The following is a 14400-nucleotide window of genomic DNA, read 5'->3' on the forward strand; positions in this document are numbered from 1 at the left end:
CCACTACGCCACCAGGGAAGCCCTTTTAGAGATTCTTTAATCAAGATTTTATTGTTTCTATATTATTTCATACCAGTGTGTTTTCTTAATATTATGGAAGTAAATAATTTAGCTAATGTCCCATATCTCTGCTTCACCTCAAACCAGAACAACCAGAGAGATATAAGTATGACCCCAGTTTTACCACTTACCTACTTCATGACCCTAGATCATTACTTGATCTCTCTGAGCCTCACTTTTATCATTTGTAAAATGAGAATATCTATCTTTCAGTGTTGTAAGGAATAAAATAGATAAATGTAACCTTTAAGTAAAAATGTATAGAACCCTATGAGTCTTTCATCATCATTTCCTGAGTTGATACAGGAAACCACCCAACCATACGTACATTCCAAATAAATATTAGATTAAATCTTGTAATTTTAAAAGCAAATAAAGAGACACATTGCAGCCTTTGAATGTAAGAAAGGGAATCCCCAGGTGCCATGTGTGAAGAGGTATCTGAAGACCGAAGTGGTTAATGGGAACTAAAGAACTATAAGTTCATGGAATATCTGAACTAGTTACACATCTAAGTGACTGTGGTTGTAATACCTGAGTGGAGTGGCATGTTGAGACTGCAGGCCTCTTAAGGAATTTCTTTATCTCTAAAGATAAAGAAAGTAACCTGGAAGTGATCCTGTTAGAAAAATCTTTAAAAAAACAAACAAAAAAATTACTCTGGCTTGGAGATGTAGAATCAGAGTAGTCACGAAGGGTTATGAGTAAATTAAAAGTCCTAACAGAAATCAGAATCCTGTCTGTGTTATATAAGTGTGAGGGTGGGGGGTTTAAATTTGAGCTCTCTTAAATTTGCCACAAGTGTAAAAACCAAGTGAAGAAATTAACTTTCAAAACTGGACCAGAACTGGTGAAACCTGTAGGGACTACAAGAAAGGCCAACCAGCAACCTTCATTTAAAGCCTTAAATGAAGGACTTCCCTCCTGGCACAGTGGTTAAGAATCTGCCTGCCAAGGCAGGAGACACGGGTTCAATCCCTGGTCCGGGAAGATCCCACATGCTGCGGAGCAACTAAGCCTGTGCTCCACAACTACTGAGCCTGCACTCTAGAGCTCATGAGCCACAACTACTGAAGCCCGCGTGCCTAGAGCCCATGCTCCACAACAAGAGAAGCCACTGCAATGAGAAGGCCACACACCACAACGAAGAATAGCCCCACTCACCACAACCAGAGAACAGCCCACGTGCAGTGAAGACCCAACGCAGCCAAAAATAATAAAATAAAATAAAATAAATAAATTTATTTAAAAAAATAAATAAAATAAATAAGTAACATCTTAAATGAAGACTTTCTGCTGTCCAGAGCACTTGATACTCTGGCTAGAGGAGAGTCATGTTCACACCTCACAAAGCAGGAAAGGAAAAAAGGCAGAGCAAGAATGTGTCAGCAGCTAGAAGAAATGGCATTCATACCCTAGGAACCACGCAAAGAGAGTGATCTGAATGAGATCTTAAATATATTTAAATCCTTCAAATATTGAAAATAAGGGTGTGGCAAGAACAAGATATTATGAAAAAGAAACAGAGGATATCTAAAATTGAACATGTAATTATTGAATTAAAAATCTCTATGGATGAGTAAAACATCAGCTTTAAATGTACCTAGATGAGAGAATTGGAAGACAGATATATAATATAACGCAAGCTGTAGAGGAGACAATAAATATTAATTCCCTTCCCTTTCCTTCCTCATCGACTCCCTTCATCTACTGTTTTTATTGTTGGCACATAATTAGATGAGAAGAATGAACTCCATTTTTAGTTTAATTTGACTCTGCCCATGTGAGTGAGAAATAGACTATAGACTATTTAATCTCTTTAATAATTGAGGCAAGGAAGAAAGATGTTTTAAAATATTGAGCTTACTAATCATTATAGGAAATAATTGCTATGACCTAAGATCAGGTGCACAAGATGGTTGTTTCTTTGGTAACTTATAATCCATGTATTTGATCTGAGGACAGAGAAAGAACACAAGGAGTCTAATGCTTTCTGATGAGATTTGAGACTAAATTAATGTCTCAAAAATTGCTAGTTCAGTTAAAAGGTATAATTTGACTTAAAAATGTGTGGTGCAGACATTGATTTTACTTTTTGTTTAAATTTCTGTTACATAAGTAATAAATTAGTAGCAACAAGTAAATATGTTTATTCTTAGGTTTAGAATTTATTTTCAAGTAAATAAGGCTTTTATTACTGTTTCTCATAGTTTGTGAATCAGAGATTTCCCAAGAAGCTGATGACATGGCAATGGAGAAAGAGAAATATGTTGATGAACTGAGAAAAGCATTGGTGTCAGGAGCAGGACCAACTGACACATACAAGTTTAATTTTTGGAAAGAGTCTTGCCACTTCTCCTTTGAGAAAAACTTGAAAGATGTTTCAGTAAGTAAAACTTTCCATAATGTTATAATTGGTAAAATGTTAGAGAATACTTATTGAGAAATTATTTAAGTAAGTAGCATATTATTCCCAGAATAGCTCAGAAACAAAAGTTTAAAAAGTACTTGGTTTCCAAGTGGAAGAATGCTTCAAAGTTATATCATTAAATGCTTTATATTAATGGATTGTGAAAAAAATTATTGGAAAATATATTTCATTTTTAATGCTTTAAGACTAAGTACTATTGAGATAATTACATGAATGAGCAGTATGAAAAGTGGCGTCAGAAGTTTTAGACCGTGAGACAAGGCTTACTGAAATGAGTTTGGGGAAATACTGATTTTTGAGAAAGAAAATAATATATTTTTCTTTTAATATTTAATAATTATAACCTATTCTTTTTTTTTTTTTTTTTTTTTTTTGCGGTACGCGGGCCTCTCACTGCTGTGGCCTCTCCCGCTGCAGAGCACAGGCTCCAAACGCGCAGGCCCAGCGGCCATGGCTCACGGGCCCAGCCGCTCCGCGGCATGTGGGATCCTCCAGGATCGGGGCACGAACCCGTGTCCCCTGCCTCGGCAGGCGGACTCTCAACCACTGCGCCACCAGGGAAGCCCTAACCTATTCTTTATTAGCATGTATTTGCAATTACAAAATTATATAGATAAGTGTAGTAAGACATTTGATTAGAAATTAAGGTATTTTATTTATATTATCAAAGTTAGAAGTATTAAAATAGAAAGAAATAACTTTCAACCCAAGCTTTCTTAAGTTTAGTTATTGAACAGTTTGTGCTGAAACTAAATTGAGTTTAAAAAATTCTTTTTAAAAAAAAAATCTTTAATTCAGAATGATTAAAGGGATTTCACCAATTAGAGAAACATTTGAAGCAACAGATGGAATCATTAATTTGAAATATATATTATCCTGTATAGACTAATACAGAGAGCCTGGCTTCAGTAATTATTTCTGAAAAATTTAGAATTATTCTGAATTGTTTAGAAGATACATACTTACAGTACTTAGCTGCCAATTTATGTAAGTTTCAATAAGCTGAGGTTCTTAAGATGATAATTTAAATTAGGGTAAGGTTTGAACTGACTATTGAAATTTTGTTATTTATCACTAAGTGCTCTTTCCTGTGGCTCAAGTACAATCAAATGATGTTATATACTATGGAACTGCTGACTGTTTCTTCTAATATTTTGAAGCAGATCATTGTCAAATTGGTTATAATGCCATTTCCCACTCAACAAGCATATGTATGAATGACTAACATTATTTCATGCCTCCAGTTTCTGGTTTTCATATGTTTTGTGTACACTGGTGCATAACAAATTAAGAGTGTGAGAGTACTTTTGAGTACTTGAAAGGCTTTTGGTATCTTTGACATGGTGAAAAGGAGGATTTGGATGGAGTACTTGCCATGCTTAGCTATACATTGGAACTTGCTGCCTTGGTGAAGAAAGTCCTCATGACTTCAGTTGTTTACAATTGGCTTGGCATGTATCAGACTCAAAAACCGTGACAATAATCCTGGAAGATAGCTTGCTTACTACCCTGATATTAATCAACTTTATCGGAGCCAAAGGCTTGAACCACTAGCTTTTCAACAGGTTTTCTCAAAAAATAGAAACAGAGTAAGAGATTCCTAGTAAGGCAAATGAGTGTTGGTTCCCTAACAAATATGCCCTAAAGCACTACAATGCAGTTTAGATACCTGCCTCACTATTTATTCATTTATTAATTTGCCTATGAGAAAAAGAAAGGCTACTTTCAGAATGGTTTGATGAGGAGGAGTTCATGACTTGGCTTACTTGAGAGATATTTTTGGATGTTTGAATGAGATAAAACTTTCAGTATGAGGTGCTACAGTCAGCCTTACGGATGCAGATGAAAATCACAAGTTTATTTGGCCAAATTTCCGTGGGAATCTTCTAGTGCTGTAGGATGTGCTTCTGCAAATTGAATTTTAGAGTGACAGTATCTTTTAAATTCATCTGCTGGCAAAAATATGCAGACAGTTGGAAACATGGCAGAATACTTTTTAAGGCTAATTTTGCTTTGGATAACCTAAAACTTTAAAAGGAGTTTGTAATCCATTCCTTGATGACACAGATGTCTGATTGTTGCCAAAAATGACCTCTTACACTTAGAAGAAAAGAATAAACATAGATTCACCTCAAAAGGTTATAGTGAATTACGTTCTGTTGTTGATATAAGGTTACTCTCCCATGACAAAGAATATTCCATGAGTTCTAAGTACATTTGCTACCAGTTTCATACCTCTTAGAGTCAGGGTTTTTGGGCATTTGTTGTCATCAATTCAAGAAGTTTTATCTGTCTAATTCTGTGTTGAAGATCGCTGCATAATTTGAACATTTTGAGTATTCAAGTCATATGACTTATTTGAAATTTACATTTCTATCAAAATTTTTTTTCCTATTTTTATTTTTTATTTTTTTGCCGTACGTGGGCCTCTCACTGTTGTGGCCTCTCCCGTTGCGGAGCACAGGCTCCGGATGCACAGGCTCAGCAGCCATGGCTCACGGGCCCAGCCGCTCCGCGGCATATGGGATCCTCCCAGACCGGGGCACGAACCCGTATCCCCTGCATCGGCAGGCGGACTCTCAACCACTGCGCCACCAGGGAGGCCCCCTATTTTTAAAACAGAAGTAACTACTAATTTTTATATTCAAGAAGACCTGTTTTTTTTGAAATATTACCTTGTGTTTTAATTGTCCATTTCCAAAGCAATGAAATATTTAATATGTATAATGTATATGTTGATGTTTATATACATTTTTTGAGGGATGGGTCCATAATTTTCATGAGATTGCTTTTGAGCTCATAATACTCAAAATTTCATTTTTGCTCTCATTGGCTTTTCCTTACAGATAACATAGACTTTTAATTTTAGCTTAATTCTCATTGGGATAAATGTTGAATGGCCAGTTGGACGCTAACTCTTTTTCTCCGTACAGTACAAACCTCTGGGACCCTTCCTGCCCCATCACCAGGACACTTCAGTTGGCAGTAGATTGTTCTGGATGACAGCATACTCTAGTACAAGCCCTTAGAACTCATTATCTCTTCACTATAAGTACTGTCGCCTACTCAAGAGATTATCATGTACTTTGTGTCACCGCTTTCCCTCTGCCTTTCGCAGTTCATATGGATTTTGCAGTATATACTTTGTCATGCAAATAATACATCTTAATTAAAAATGTCTTCCTCTTCTTCTCTCATAATTTGCTCTGTTCTTTCAGAAAACATTTTCATTCATGAGCCATGTATAAAAGACCTAATTTTTTTTGATAAGAGTAACCCTGGGGGGAGACAAAATACCTGTATGCAGAAAACTATAAGACACTGATGAAAGAAATTAAAGATGATACAAACAGATGGAGAGATATACCATGTTCTTGGATTGGGAGAATCAATATTGTGAAAATGACTATACTACCCAAAGCAATCTACAGATTCAATGTAATCCCTATCAAATTACCAATGGCATTTTTACAGAACTAGAACAAAAAAATCTTAAAATTTGTATGGAGACACAAAAGACCCCGAATAGCCAAAGCAGTCTTGAGGGAAAAACATGGAGCTGGAGGAATCAGACTCCCTGACTTCAGACTATACTACAAAGCTACAGTAATCAAGACAATATGGTACTGGCACAAAAACAGAAACATAGATCAATGGAACAAGATAGAAGGCCCAGAGATAAACCCACGCACCTATGGTCAACTAACCTATGACAAAGGAGGCAAGGATATACAATGGAGAAAAGACAGTCTCTTCAATAAGTGGTGCTGGGAAAACTGGACAGCTACATGTAAAAGAATGAAATTAGAACACTCCCTAACACACACAAAAATAAACTCAAAATGGATTTGAGACCTAAATGTAAGACCAGACACTATAAAACTCTTAGAGGAAAACATAGGAAGAACACTCTTTGACATAAATCACAGCAAGATCTTTTTTTTTTTTTTGCAAGATCTTTTTTGATCCACCTCCTAGAGTAATGGAAGTAAAAACAAAAATAAACAAATGGGACCTAATGAAACTTAAAAGCTTTTGCACAGCAAAGGAGACTATAAACAAGATGAAAAGACAACCCTCAGGATGGGAGAAAATATTTGCACATGAATCAATGGACAAAGGATTAATCTCCAAAATATATAAACAGCTCATGCAGCTCAATATTAAAAACACAAACAACCCAATCCAAAAATGGGCAGAAGACCTAAATAGACATTTCTCCAAAGAAGACATACAGATGGCCAGGAAGCACATGAAAAGCTTCTCAACATCACTAATTATTAGAGAAATGCAAATCAAAACTACAAGGAGTTATCACCTCACAACAGTTAGAATGGGCATGATCAGAAAATCTATAAACAACAAATGCTGGAGAGGGTGTGGAGAAAAGGGAACCCTCTTGCACTGTTGGTGGGAATGTAAACTGATACAGCCACTATGGAGAACAGTATGGAGGTTCCTTAAAAAACTAAAACTAGAATTACCATATGACCCAGCAATCCCACTACTGGGCATATACCCAGAGAAAACCATAATTCACAAAGACACGTGCACCCCAATGTTCATTGCAGCACTATTTACAATAGCTAGGTCATGGAAGCAACGTAAATGCCCATCGACAGGTGAATGGATAAGGAAGATGTGGTACATATATACAATGGAATATTACTCAGCCATAAAAAGGAACAAAATTGAGTTATTTGTTGAGACGTGGATGGATCTAGAGACTGTCATACAGAGTGAAGTAAGTCAGAGAGAGAAAAACAAATATCGTATATTAACACATGTATGTTGAACCTAGAAAAATAGTACAGATGAACTGGTTTGCAGGGCAGAAGTTGAGACGCAGATGTAGAGAACAAACATATGGACACCAAGGGGGGAAAGCCACGGGGTGGGGGGTGGTGGTGGTGTGCTGAATTGGGCAATTGGGATTGACATGTATACAGTGATGTGCATAAAATTGACGACCAATAAGAACCTGCTGTATAAAAAAATAAATAAAATTCAAAAATTAAAAAAAAAAAAAACAGTAACCCTGGGTTCATAGTTTAGTTTGCTCATATGTCTGTTTTCTCATCTATAAAGTTTTGAAGTGATTTCTTGGATTCATTCCAGGTCATCTAACATACTGCAGTTTTATGTTTCTAAAAATAGTCCTAATGAAGGAAAGCCATGAGGTTTGAAAGAAAATTAAACATGATAAGCACACATACACACACCCCCACACACACTATAAGCATACACATGAAAATTGGCTTTAGGTTTCTATTAGAATTAAAATAAAGTCTTTTTGCATTTCTCTCCTTTCCTCTCTCCTGACCCCACCAGCAGATATTGGCTTCGGATACAGTTAGCCTGAAAATTTGATGACTTAAATAGCATGGAGGTTTGCTTTTCTCTGATGTAATGATCCAAATAGGCAGGCCTGGGTTAATAAAATGATTTTATGATGCAGGGGCCCAGGCTTCTTCAATCGTGTTGCTTTACCATTTTTAACAAGGAGTTTTTATCTCAGTGTTACTGTTATGCTCACCTTTCAGGCAACAAGACTGAGTTAAAGAGAAAATAAAGCACACATGCATTTTCTTTGACCATCACTGTAAAATTGCATGCATTACTTTTGCTTGCATCCCATTGTCCAGAACTGTCACATGGCTTCACCTAGCTGCAAGGGAATCTGTGAAGTGTGATCTTCAGCTGTGTCCTATGCCCAGAAATTTTCATTACTGTGTAAAAATGGGAAGGTGGATATTGAGGGACAAGGAGCAATCTCTGCATGTTACAGTTTAGGAGAGATTGAAGTGTCATTCAATCATTTAGAAGGGTTTACTTTTATTGTTACAAGGGTCTTTCTCTAGAATTTTCATTATAGATAATTGTTTCAGTTGTTTAAAAAATGTTGCAACATATAGTAAGATATAGGTTAGTTTGTATCTTACTATATATCATAACTTTTTTTAAGTGGAAGTTAAAAAATTTCAATCAACCTCCCTACATTTATTTAACTTACATTTCTCAGATATAGAAAAATGAAGTAAAATAAGTTAGCCCAAAGCAGTCAAAGTTGTTTTTAAAAACAGCAGTCTAGGGGCCTCCCTGGTGGCGCAGTGGTTAAGAGTCCGCCTGCCGATGCAGGGGATACGGGTTCGTGCCCCGGTCTGGGAGGATCCCATATGCCGCGGAGCGGCTGGGCCCGTGAGCCATGGCCGCTGGGCCTGCGCGTCCGGAGCCTGTGCTCCGCAACGGGAGAGGCCACAACAGTAAGAGGCCCGCATACCACAAAAAGAAAGAAAAAAATAAAAAAATAAAAAATAAAAACAGCAGTCTAAAATCCTATATTATTGCCATGTGTCCCTGTGGTTTGGGGGACTTTGAAATCAAATGGGTATTTCCAGATGAAGTATCAGAATTGGAGCTTTTGTTATGGTACTCTGCCAAAGAGTTTGTCAAAAATAGTAATGATTTTCAGGTTTGTGGGAGTATGGGTTGCAAATGTGTTGCTTGAATGCCTCAAAAAGAAATTGTAGTATTCTTTATTTCCATGATAAAAGTATTTGTATACATACGTCTGCCATTTTTGTATTAAACGCTTTATAATTCCTGACCTTTTGGAATGTGGGAACTAAATCAGTAATGTAAGTGGTGCAGAAGTCCTGATCAAAGTATATGTTTTGTAGCTAAGTCATGGAAAAGACTTTAGAATTATTACTTAAAAAAATTAATTTTTAGTTATACAGTTTTGTATTTGAGAACTCATTTTCCTTTTCTTTTTTCATATTGCTCTGCTTTGATTTAAAGTGTTTTCTTCTTTTATAAGAAACACCTCAGTCATTATATTTTAATTTTTTCAGTTATTCCAGGATTTTTCAGAAAATAAACAACTTAGAGCAAAAACAGAAGTAGGAAGTAGCATGTAAAAACTATGCTCTGAGAACTTGTGAGTATTAATATTAATATTTGCTTATTATTTTTCAGTTAATCTCCTTTTCAGTTCACATGTACTCTCGCTTCATCATGTGGCGTTGGCATCGTCACTCTCTGTATGTGAGGAAACAGTTGCTAAAAGCATAAGCAAGTTCCTAAGGAAAGCACAGGTAGTAAGTCAGGTAGGGTAGAATCCAGGTCTCTGTCAAAATCAAGTAAAATTATTGTTGTTGTTGTTTAGGTGTAGTGTACATACAATAAAATGTACCTATGTAAAATTCAAAGTTTTCATTACTCTAGACAGTTCCTTTGTGCCTCTTTGAGGTCAATCCCCAATTAGCCCCTTTCTTCCTCACTCTGCTTACTCTCCAGGCTCCAGGCAGCCACTAAACTTTTAAATTTATTTGGACTTATACTGAGGCTCCAGATATAGTCTCTCTTGTTCAGTGGTCTTTGAACACTTGAAAGAAATGTTTATTCTGCTGTTGTTTGGTGGATTGTTCTATAAATGTCAGATCAAGTCAGTTGAGCTTGTTTAAGTTTTCTATATTTTTGCTTATTTTCTATCTACTTGTTGCACCAATGACAGAGAATGTATTCAAATCTGTAACTGTAATTATGGATTGGTTTATTCTCCTTGAAGCACAATCAGGTCTTGCTTCATGTATTTTTGAATCTTTGTTATAAAGTGCAAAACATTAAGGTTTGTCTTGTCCTCGTGATGATTTGACCCCTTATCATTATGAAATGACCCTCTAACACTTAAAATTCTTTGATCTAAAATCCACTTCCAGCTTTCTTTTTTTTTTTTTTTTTTTTTTTTTGCTTTACATTATTTTTATTCTTTACTCAATTTAATTGCTTAAAAATTTAAACAACTAAGGAAAGAATGTGATATAAAGTTACTATGACAGTATATTCCAGAGCCAGTTACTGACATTCTTGATGATAAAATTAAACAATATTTCCACAATAGTCTTATGCTCTTGTCTTTTTGGTAATCATGATTTTCTCAAGATTTTTGGAAGCAAGTTGTGCCAGGAATAGCAGATGAGTCATCACAAACACAAGTGACCTAGATTATTTCTTAACACAAATTTTCTTTTTCTCCATTGACTTGCTGGTGTGAAATACTAGTTGTAGGCAACCATATCATTTAGGGCATTTCCATGCTATCCAGCAGAATTCCCTTTTAAAACATGTTTTAGAGGACTCAATTTTTTTGTGTTTTTGAGGCACAAGAATTAAAGCTGCCTCAAAATCATAGAACCTGTTGAAGCTCAAAGACATAAAACTGTCCTCAGCTCACTGATGATTTCATGTGTATGATTTTAAAATTTCATTAAAACTGGGTAAGCAAGCTTTATCTTTTCATAATTCACCTGACTTTTTTTGACTGAAAACTTGCCTGGAATCATGTTTGTCCCATGGAACGAGCAGTCAGTACCATCCACTCTCAAATAAATTATCCAGAAAATACTGAAAACAGTGTGAACCAATAATCTGTTAGCCCAGAGCAATTGCAATAAATTTTCAGTAAGAAAATAATAGTTATAAAAATTAAATGTAACCTGAAAGCTCTTTTGGAAAATATTGCAAAATAAAAAATCCTTTCCATCTCTTTCCAAATACCCAGTCCTAAGGAAAACCATAGAGGCAGGATATTTATATAATGATTTCTGTAAATTATAATTATATCACTATTTCCAGAGCTATTTGTTTTTGGATGCAATGTCCTATAAATATCAATTAAGTCCATCTTGTTTAATGTATCATTTAAAGCTTGTGTTTCCTTATTTATTTTCATTTTGGATGACCTGTCCATTGGTGAAAGTGGGGTGTTAAAGTCCCCTACTATGATTGTGTTACTGTCGATTTCTCCTTTTATGGCTGTTAATATTTCCCTTATGTATTGAGGTGCTCCTATGTTTGGTGCATAAATATTTACAATTGTTATATCTTCTTCTTGGATTGATCCCTTGATCATTATGTAGTGTCCTTCTTTATCTCTTCTAGTAGTCTTTATTTTAAAGTCTATTTTGTCTGATATGAGAATTGCTACTCCAGCTTTCTTTTGGTTTCCATTTGCATGGAATATCTTTTTCCATCCCCTTACTTTCAGTCTGTATGTGTCTCTAGGTCTGAAGTGGGTCTCTTGTAGACAGCATATATATGGGTCTTGTTTTTGTATCCATTCAGCCAGTCTGTGTCTTTTGGTGGGAGCATTTAGTCCATTTACATTTAAGGTAATTATTGATATGTATGTTCCTATTCCCATTTTCTTAATTGTTTTGGGTTCGTTATTGTAGTTCTTTTCCTTCTGTTGTGTTTCTTGCCTAGAGAAGTTCCTTTAGCATTTGTTGTAAAGCTGGTTTGGTGGTGCTGAACTCTCTCAGCTTTTGCTTGTCTGTAAAGGTTTTAATTTCTCCATCAAATCTGAATGAGATCCTTGCTGGGTAGAGTAATCTTGGTTGCAGGTTTTTCTCCTTCATCACTTTAAGTATGTCCTGCCACTCCCTTCTGGCTTGTAGAGTTTCTGCTGAGAGATCAGCTGTTATCCTGATGGGGATTCCCTTGTGTGTTATTTGTTGTTTTTGCCTTGCTGCTTTTAATATGATTTCTTTGTGTTTAATTTTTGACAGTTTGATTAATATGTGTCTTGGTGTATTTCTCCTTGGATTTATTCTGTATGGGACTCTCTGTGCCTCCTGGACTTGATTAACTATTTCCTTTCCCATATTAGGGAAGTTTTCAACTATAATCTCTTCAAATATTTTCTCAGTCCCTTTCTTTTTCTCTTCTTCTTCTGGAACCCCTATAATTCGAATGTTGGTGCGTTTAATGTTGTCCCAGAGGTCTCTGAGACTGTCCTCTGTTCTTTTCATTCTTTTTTCTTTATTTTGCTGTGCAGCAGTTATTTCCACTATTTTATCTTCCACCTCACTTATCCGTTCTTCTGCCTCAGTTATTCTGCTATTGATCCCATCTAGAGTATTTTTTATTTCATTTATTGTGTTTTTAATCGATGCTTGATTCGTCTTTAGTTCTTCTAGGTCCTTGTTAACTGTTTCTTGCATTTTGTCTATTCTATTTCCAAGATTTTGGATCATCTTTACCATCATTATTCTGAATTCTTTTTCAGATAGACTGCCTATTACCTCTTCATTTGTTAGGTCTGGTGGGTTTTTATCTTGCTCCTTCTCCTGCTGTGTGTTTTTCTGTTTTCTCATTTTGCTTATGTTACTGTGTTTGGGGTCTCCTTTTTGCAGGCTGCAGGTTCGTAGTTCCCGTTGTTTTTGGTGTCTGTCCCCAGTGGCTAAGGTTGGTTTAGTGGGTTGTGTAGGCTTCTTGGTGGAGGGGACTACTGCCTGTGTTCTGGTGGATGAGGCTGGATCTTGTCTTTCTGGTGGGCAGGTCCACGTCTGGTGGTGTGTTTTGGGGTGTTTGCGGACTTTTTATGATTTGAGGCAGCCTCTCAGCTAATGGGTGGCGTTGTGTTCCTGTCTTGCTAGTTGTTTGGCATAGGGTGTCCAGCACTGTAGCTTGCTGGTCGTTGAGTGAAGCTGGGTGCTGGTGTTGAGATGGAGATCTCTGGAAGATTTTCGCCGTTTGATATTATGTGTAGCTGGGAGGTCTCTTGTGGACCAGTGTCCTGAAGTTGGCTCTCCCACCTCAGAGGCACAGCACTGACTCCTGGCTCCTCAATTTGGGATGATTTGTTGTCTATTCATGTATTCCACAGATGCAGGGTACATGAAGTTGATTGTGGAGCTTTAATCCGCTGCTTCTGAGGCTGCTGGGAGAGGTTTCCCTTTCTCTTCTTTGTTCTCACAGCTCCTGGGTCTCAGCTTTGGATTTGGCCCCGCCTCTGCGTGTAGGTCGCCGGAGGGCGTCTGTTCTTCGCTCAGACAGGACAGGGTTAAAGGAGCAGCCTCTTCGGGGACTCTGGCTCACTCAGGCCGGGCGGGAGGGAGGGGCACGGAGTGCGGGGCGAGCCTGCAGCGGCAGAGGTCGGCGTGACGTTGCACCAGCCCGAGGCGCGCTGTGCGTTCTCCCAGGGAAGCCGCCCCTGGATCCCGGGACCCCAGCAGTGGCAGGCTGCACAGGCTCCCGGAAGGGCGGTGTGGACAGTGACCTGCGCTCGCACACAGGCTTCTTGGCGGCGGCAGCAGCAGCCCCAGCGTCCCACGCCCGTCTCTGGGCTCCGCGCTTTCAGCCGCGACTCGCGCCTGTCTCTGGAGCTGCTTTACGCGGCGCTCTTAATCCCCTCTCCTCGCGCACCAGGAAACCAAGAGGGAAGAAAAAGTCTCCTGCCTCTTCGGCAGCTCCAGAGTTTTCCCGGACTCCCTCCCGGCTAGCTGTGGCACATTAGCCCCCTTCAGGCTGAGTTCTCGCCGCCAGCCCCAGTCCTCTCCCTGCGCTCTGACCGAAGCCCGAGCCTCAGCTCCAGTGCCGCCCGCCCCGGCGGGGGAGCAGACAAGCCTCTCGGGCTGGTGAGTGCCGCTCGGCACCGCTCCTCTGTGCGGGAATCTCTTTGCTTTGCCCTACCCAGGTATGTGGGGAGTTTCTTGCCTTTTGGGAGGTCTGGGGTCTTCTGCCAGCGTTCAGTAGGTGTTCTGTAGGAGTTGTTCCACGTGTAGCTGTATTTCTGGTGTATCTGTGGGGAGGAAGGTGATCTCCGCGTCTTACTCTTCCGCCATCTTACCCGGAAGTCTATCCAGCTTTCTTTTGATAGGAGTTAGCATGGCGTATCTTTTTCAATTCTTCTGCTTTTGACTATTTTTGTCTTTATTTAAATTGGGTTTCTTTTAAGAAATATATAGTTGGATTTTGCTTTTTTAATCCAATCTGGCCATCTGTGTCTTTTAATTGGGGTGTTTAGGGCATTTACAGTTTATGTAATTATTGATGATGGTTTTAAAATCTGCTGTCTCTTTCTGTTTCACCTTATTTCCTTGTTTCTCTTATTGTGTCTTTTTTTG

The 14400-nt window shown here is 38.0% G+C and overlaps 1 protein-coding gene across 5 annotated transcripts in view; it reads left to right on the forward strand.

Moving 5' to 3' along the window:
• The window catches only part of XRCC4 (X-ray repair cross complementing 4), a 391068-nt gene that overhangs the window by 32053 nt on the left and 344615 nt on the right, over nt 1-14400 (forward strand). For 4 of the 5 annotated variants that reach the window (XM_060093120.1, XM_060093117.1, XM_060093118.1 and 1 more), the window contains exon 3: nt 2271-2446. In XM_060093120.1, the coding sequence (XP_059949103.1) occupies nt 2271-2446 (176 nt within the window). Of the gene's footprint in view, nt 1-2270; nt 2447-5424; nt 7236-14400 lie in introns of those variants that run through there. The other variant, XM_060093116.1, reaches the window with a different exon arrangement.

Source organism: Mesoplodon densirostris, chromosome 3, assembly GCF_025265405.1.
Source record: "Mesoplodon densirostris isolate mMesDen1 chromosome 3, mMesDen1 primary haplotype, whole genome shotgun sequence".
In the NCBI taxonomy this organism is placed as follows: Eukaryota; Metazoa; Chordata; class Mammalia; order Artiodactyla; family Ziphiidae; genus Mesoplodon; species Mesoplodon densirostris.